The 7,296-nt window shown below is 51.4% G+C and overlaps 1 protein-coding gene across 1 annotated transcript in view; it reads right to left on the bottom strand.

The window, feature by feature from the left end:
* Positions 1–6,803, bottom strand: part of Syt13 (synaptotagmin 13) — a 41,919-nt gene extending 35,116 nt beyond the window's left edge. The window contains exon 1 of the mRNA XM_021193736.2: positions 6,538–6,803. Coding sequence (XP_021049395.1) covers positions 6,538–6,720 — 183 coding nt within the window. The 5' untranslated portion in view covers positions 6,721–6,803. The remainder of the gene's footprint in view (positions 1–6,537) is intronic.
* Between the last annotated feature and the right edge of the window lie 493 nt (positions 6,804–7,296).

Genomic DNA, 7,296 nt, shown 5'->3' with positions numbered 1-7,296 from the left:
TGCATCCTTTGGTGATCAACAGCAGTATGGAAATGTAAGCCGAATAAACCCTTTCCTCCCCAACTTGCTTCTTGGTCATGATGTTGTACAGGAATAGAAACCCTGACTAAGACAGAAGTCAAGGCAGCAGGAGCTCAGAGTAGCTGATCACATCTCAATCATAACAGGAAAGCAGAGGGCAGTGAAGGCACATTGCTCTTCAGCCTCCTTTCACCATGTATTTAGTCCTGGATCTCAGCCAGGGAATGGTGCCACCCACAGTGGACAGGTCTTTCCCCTTTGGTTAACATAATCAAAATAATCCCTAGGTATGCCCAGAATCCTGTCTCCTGAGTGATTCTAAGTTGTGTTAAGTTGATAATTAACACTAATCATTACACTAACTAATCTATAAGCCATACCGAAAAGAGAAACTGGAGGAGGAACCAGGAATGTGATAGGTCAGGACCTGCCGTTGGGAAGTTACTAGTAGGTCCATGTACAGAGATAGCCTATGTGATTACTTTGAAGGGCTTAGCACTTCCTGCGGTTGTGTGCTCATCTCCCTGAAATAATATATGCTAATCTCGTGATGAAAAATTCATACTGTCTTTGTTGTTGCTAAGCAACCAGCCCAAACATGTTTACTGTGTAAAATCTCTCAGGAGGGCCCTGAGCTGTACCCAGTGCCTGGAGCCGACAGATGTACAACGCAGAGAAAAACCCAAGCATCAGGGGATATTTTGGAAACTGACCTGCAAAGACACAGACACCTGCTCACCTGTCTGGGGAAACAGTGCTCTGAGCAAAATTTTGACTAGCTTTTTCTTACTAAGCTCTAGCTAAGTGATCAAATATTTGGTTCTAGAGCCAGACTTCATGTCCCAGCTCTGTCTATGAATGTGACTTAGGCTCTCACATTTCTCACTGGTAAAGTGCAATTGTCTGGTACATATAAAGAACTTATGTAGATGGCAGTGCCAGACCTGATATTTGCTACTCTGTGGAAATGGGTCTTTTATTGTTGTTCATACAGACAGAAGAGTTACTAGTCAGGGGATTTATTAACGGAAAGCTGGCAGTTGAAGCCTTTAAAAGGTGAGAACTGGTCTGGGGTGGTCTTAGTAGTAACACGTGTACTTAGCACGTAGGAAGGGTTGGGTTCAAGCCTCCCCTGCCCTCACCAACAACTACCAACAACAATAACAAATGAGAAAAGGCTTAGAACCTATGGAGGTCAGCTCTTAGAATAGCCAGAGTCCAATCAGTTCCAGGAGTGGGGTTAGCAATTCACAGGACCTCCAATAAGAGTCATCAAAAGGGATGTCCAGAGAGTGGCCTCTCAGACCTGGAGAAAGATGTACTTTGGACTGTGGCTGGCATTGCCCCTCATGATTTCCCACAGTTCCCTGAATATTAGCTCTCATGCAGCACCATTACATGCTGTGGCAATTGCTGGCTGCGCCTTCTGTCTCCTCAGCAGCAGTATGTCCGCCTTTTACCATATACTGTGCTTCAGATGCACTCATTAACCTTTAATGGATGATGTGATTAATGTGTGGTACTACTGCTGTGCTTGGCCCGTCTCACTCATGGGTGTAATGAAAACAAGCAGCCTAGGGGTGCTGCTCTGAGGCCACAGGAAGGAAGACAATTAGGTGAGTTCTAGGGCCCCATTGATGGTGTTGTGGCCCCAGTCCCTAGAGCAAGACTTTTATGTTGCAGGTGGAGAAACAGTGCAAATGGGTAGTGCCAAGAGGCAGCTTGTGAGAGACCATGTACAGGAGATCTCAGGCCCAAAAGCCCCTATCGTTAGAGTACTGGCCTGGTCTTCATAATGCTCACAAACACTATGTCACGAGGAGATGGCTTAATAGGAACCATGTTGGTACATAACTTCTTGCAGGAAAGCCCACCAACAGTAAGGCTAGGTAAATTTTGAAGGAAATAAACCATGAACCCAGCAATTACATCAAGAGGCAGAGCAGAGATCAAAGTCCAGAGCTACCCATGCTCTATGCAGCCTGTCCCTTACTTGCAGGGTGTCACCGTGCATGTCTCAAGCCTGGCTTCAGGTTTTATGTAAATGGGTGCTTGCCTGTATGACCTGCTTTGTGGTTTGTCCCCCCCCCCGCCATGTCCATGATGTATATAAAATATTTCATTCAATATACACATCCAGGTGGATCACATTCCCAGCAGACATTGTCAGGGACATGGGAAAAATGAAGGCCATACTTTGGACTTTGGGGGAAAGGGCTTGACTATGCATATATTATTTGACACAAATCCAGAATTTATTCATCCCATGAAAACTTGGAACTCAGCTCTGTTGTAAGCCATCATGTTTCAGCTCTGGTGGAAGGAAAGAGGTGAGTGAGCTGGGTGCTGGTATGGATGGGTTGGGTGTGGCAGTGGGGAGCAGGGGTGTGGGTGGGAGAGCTGGGTGTGGCAGTGGGGAGCAGGGGTGTGGGTGGGAGAGCTGGGTGTGGCAGTGGGGAGCAGGGGTNGTGGGGAGCAGGGGTGTGGGTGGGAGAGCTGGGTGTGGCAGTGGGGAGCAGGGGTGTGGGTGGGAGAGCTGGGTGTGGCAGTGGGGAGCAGGGGTATGGATGGGAGAGTTGGGTGTGGAAATGGGGAGCAGGGGTGTGGGTGGGAGAGCTGGGTGTGGCAGTGGGGAGCAGGGGTATGGGTGGGAGAGCTGGGTGTGGCAGTGGGGAGCAGGGGTGTGGATGTGAGAGCTGTGTGTGGCACTGAGGAGCAGGGGTATGGATGGGAGAGTTGGGTGTGGAAGTGGGGATCAGGGGTGTGGATGAGAGAGTTGGGTGTGGAAGTGGGGATCAGGGGTGTGGATGAGAGAGTTGGGTGTGAAAGTGAGGAGCAGGGGTGTGGATGTGAGAGCTGGGTGTGGCAGTGGGGAGCAGGGGTGTGGGTGGGAGAGTTGGTTGAGTATAGATAAAGGCCAAGAAAGTTCACTAAAGTCTCTGGCTACATGCTGCCTTTGAGAGAACAGACAATACCAGGTCCCCTGGGAAACCTAAAAGTTATTTGAAAAGATCCACTTATGACACTTATGGTCACAGTCAAGCAGATGTCACATAGGGGTGTTAGAACCCTAAAATGAAAGCCTCTTGATTTCAGGATGATCGAGGGGGAGAGCAGCCTCTCTGGTCACCCAGGAATGCCAAAAGGGACAGTGGGAACCTGAAACCTGGGAAGAGGACATTCCAGAGAGTGAAGGCGGGGAGTCTGAAGGCAGCTGTCACACAAATTCAGAGACAGTTGTGAAGGAGAGGACACAGCCCTCAGAGCACCTCCCTGACTATTTCTTCTTCAAATCACAGGTCAGCTGTAACCTGGACTTCCTGGCGTGGACCGAGGTGATCCCAGTGTTTCCAGCGACCCAGGACTGTCCTGTGTAAGGGACTGAGTTGTCTGCATCTCCCCAAAGGCTGGACACAAATGAGGAGGAGCAAGAGCACTGTGACCTGTGACCCGAAGCCAGCAGGGCATGGTCTGCAGAGAGCTCCCACCCTCTGCTACCTGGCCCTCAGCAGGAGTTTCTGATCACCCGTGCTGTGGCCTGATCCCTTCCCTCCGGGGTGCTTAAAAATCTGAAGGTAAAACATATAGGTTGTAAAGGAATAGTCAATAGCATATGTTCAGGGAAAGCTACATGCATGGTCCTTTATTAATGTAGTAAATCACAGGACAGAGCAGGAACTTTAATAAATATCATAACTTAAAATGGGAGGGGAGGGGAATAAACGACAGGGGAAGCTTCCACCAGCGCACTGCAGCATGGTTCAGATGAGCTATAGTTTTCTGCAACAAAGTTGCAGGGACCAGGAGCAGCCCATGCTTTCTTGTTTATAGCCCCCCTTACAGAAAATGCCAAGTTTCAGTTGCCGTTACTGGTGATGAAACCATAATCATTTCTCCCCCACTCAAGACCCTGACTCCCATAAGCTCCATCTGCAGACTCCTGGCAGATGTTGAACCCCTGGGAAGACCTCCAGGTGGCTCTTTTTTCAGTACAAACTTCAATTTTGTTTATCCATTTGGGGCATAAATCAGATTCCCAGCCTGCCCTATGACATCAAAGACATTTCCCAGCAACACAGCCAATGAGATCTGGAAGCAGGAAGCAGGGATGCTGCACCCTACAAACACCCCAGACCTCAGGAGGACACAACAGCTGCAGCTGCTGGAACCAGAAATTTAGAATCACCTCCCTCCTCCAGCACTGAGTGCTCTCTCTGAGCAGCGTCTTCAGAGAGCCTTGTTGTGTCCTCAGTCACCTCCCACCTTGTGCCTGCCTCCTTGCCTTCCTTGGAATCAAGTGTGCTGTCTTTGTTGTTACTTTATCTGGGTCAGTGGCTGAATCAGAGCACAGTGGCCACCAAGGCACCTTGAGCTCTCAGGCCATCGTTTTCACACCTATTGAGCCTCTGTTGCCAAGTTCCCCGGGCACCAGGGAACGAGGAGAAGAAATGTAGATGGGTGAGCATTACTTATCAACAGATATTCATGGGCGGACATCACTGAGCCTCCATAGTACTGGCCCTGGGCTGCAAAGCCACAGCCCCCATATCCCTTGGAACAGAAGGCTGGGCGCCTTTGTTTGCCAGTGGTTTCTTATTGCACAAATGCCATTTTCTGGGTAGGAATGAGTGTAATGCAGGTGGATAATATGAATGGCAGCCAACGTTGGGAGCGCTGTAAAAGGTATTTATGGGACATGGTCATAAGGGTGGTTGTTTCATGGGCTAGTAAGTAAAATCCTCCCTTGGATGATAACAGGAAGAAACTGAAAGGCTGAGAGGCCTTTGGACCTATATGGAAAATGAGTGGGGAGGAAGAAGAAGAGAAGGAGGAGGAAGAGGGAGAGGGAGAGAGGGGGAGAGGGAGAGAGAGGGAGAGGGAGAGGAGAGGGAGAAGAAGAAGAAAGTAAATACTGAAGAAAGAGTCACAGGGGTGAGCCTTCCTGGAGAAACAGGCAGCTGACAGACAGAGGGGGAGGGGGCTGGCTGGAGGGGCTGCTAGTTAGGAATCTTAAATCAGACTATCAAACAAAACAAAACAAAACAAAACCTCTGTGTGGCCTTGGGCAAGTCACTTGCCCTCTCTGAGTTTGTGTTTCCTAATTTGTAAATTGGACTATTCCCTCTACCTTTGTTGGTCTGTTAAGAGCAAGAATATATGTAAAAGTCTTAGCAGTGAGGCAGCGTGGGGGCGACTAAGCCTTGGCTGGCTTGCTTCCACTTATTCTAATGAGATGTTTGGGGGGGTTTAAGTTGTGAAGAAATAGCCTGGCTGGCACGTCTTTGGCAGATAATCAACGTTGTGTGGGCTCCTTGGGGTCAGTAGGACAGTCAGAAGGGAGCTGGAGGCAGTTCACACTAACCCAGTCTAAGTGTGGTTCACACTAACTGCTCCCCAGTCAGGGGCAGGGCTGAGGGCCATGGCTGATAGGCAGCAGGATGCCATCTGTCCCTCAGGTGTCTCATCCACACCAGATGGGAGGGGAGGGCAGCGAGCCACACCCTCACCACAGGAGGTGGGGGGGACCCCACTCCCCACTTGCAGGCGGGTCCAGGCTGACCTCCCACCACTCATCAGCTCCTGTTTACCAGTGACAATGTCACATGCCTGGGATTCTAAGTGCTTCAAGGACAGCAGCCATCTCCCTTTTACTCTCTACTGTGACCAATGACATAGGCTCCACTCTGGGACCGGGGGTGGGGGTGGCTCTTCTGAATAATTAATTTACTAGGAAAAGGAGAACTGGCTCAGACCAAGATGCTCCCAGAAGACCAAAACCAGGGAATCTTGTAAGTTCCTGGGAGGTTCCTGATGCACGCCTGACCTACGGCCAGTCTTCCTCTGGCTCTCTCTCCAAGGAGCACCGGCCTCCACCTAAGAAGCTTTCTGGAGGTCACAGATCATGGAGAAGGCCCTTCTCCCAGATCTCCCTGCTTCCATTCCTGCCCGGGATGCACAGTCCATAGCCCATTTCCAGCTCAAGTGGGGCCACAGATGCAGGGGGATAAAAGCCCTCTGAGTCTCCAGAGACCCTCAGGGATGCTGAGGCTCAGCTGCTAGGAGGGAGGGGGGTCTTGCAGGCTCGTCCTCACTGACTGCCTCTAGAGCCCCCCCCCCCATACACCCTGCTCCTGCTGTCCAGCTGAGAGGAGGCGTCACCTCTTCCTTTCTGATTATTTTTCAGAAAATTTGTTTCTCCTACAGTCTCCCTCTTTCCTCTGGAAGACCCCACTATCCTTGCCCCCTATTTCTGCAGGCGTCCCCCAAAGGATATTCTAACCCCGCAGCTCCCCCATCCTTCCAAAGGCTCACTACCTCTCTCCTCCCTGCACACTGTCCCCCAACCTCATTCCTTTTCCAGCCCTCTGAAGCCCTCATTCCCCCCTCCCTCCCATTCTCCTGCATGTCCCTCCCCCATTCCTCGGGGCCACCGCGACCCCTGCTGCAGGTCTGCTGTCCCTTCCCAGCCTGGCAAAACATAGGGTGGTCCTGCCATCTCACCTGGCCTTCACTCACCTGTTGGGCCGCCTGGAGCACACCGGGCCTCGCCTTCTCCGGGTCGGGCTCACGGTCCCGCGGCAGCAACCCCTTCTTGGGGTGCATGTGTCGGCACAGGCAAGTGACCCCGCACAGCGCAAGGATGCTGGTGGCAGTGCCCAGCGTGGCGCCCAGCGCGATCACAGGCACCGACAGCACCATGGTGCCTGCTTCCCGCGGCTCGCCCGTCTCCCGCCGGCCTCCTGCACCTCGCGATCCCGCCTGGCTCCAGCCGCTCTCTAGACTCCGAGGGCGGGGACGCAGCCAGCTGGGAGGAAGGATGGCTGTAAGGACGTCAGAGGCGGAGGCTGACCTAGAGGCGCGTCAACCGCTACCCCCTCCTCGCCACCATGTGACCCGCCCCCTATTGCCAGGAGGGCAGGAGCAGGTAGGTGGTAGCCTCAGGTTTGTGTGTTCTGTGTACACAAACACACACATGTATACACACGCACAAACACATGCACGCACACACATTGGTAGGTGATAGTCTCAGGGTTGTGTGGGGTCATTCCTAGTGTTCTTTCTCTCTTCCTCTCTCTCAGGTGATAATCTTGGGGTTATTTGGAGCAATTCGTAGAACTCTGTGTACACACATGTTTGCACACAGAGACACACAGATGCACACACGTACATGTATGGAGAGACACACACATTGGCACATGATAACCTCAGGGTTGATTCCTAGTGCTTTATGTATATACACACACACATATGTACACATTCACAAAGACACACGCA

The sequence above is a fragment of the Mus pahari genome, chromosome 3, assembly GCF_900095145.1.
Source record: "Mus pahari chromosome 3, PAHARI_EIJ_v1.1, whole genome shotgun sequence".
NCBI lineage: Eukaryota > Metazoa > Chordata > Mammalia > Rodentia > Muridae > Mus > Mus pahari.
Note: the sequence above shows the minus strand (reverse complement) of the source record. Positions and strands in the feature narration are given on the sequence as shown.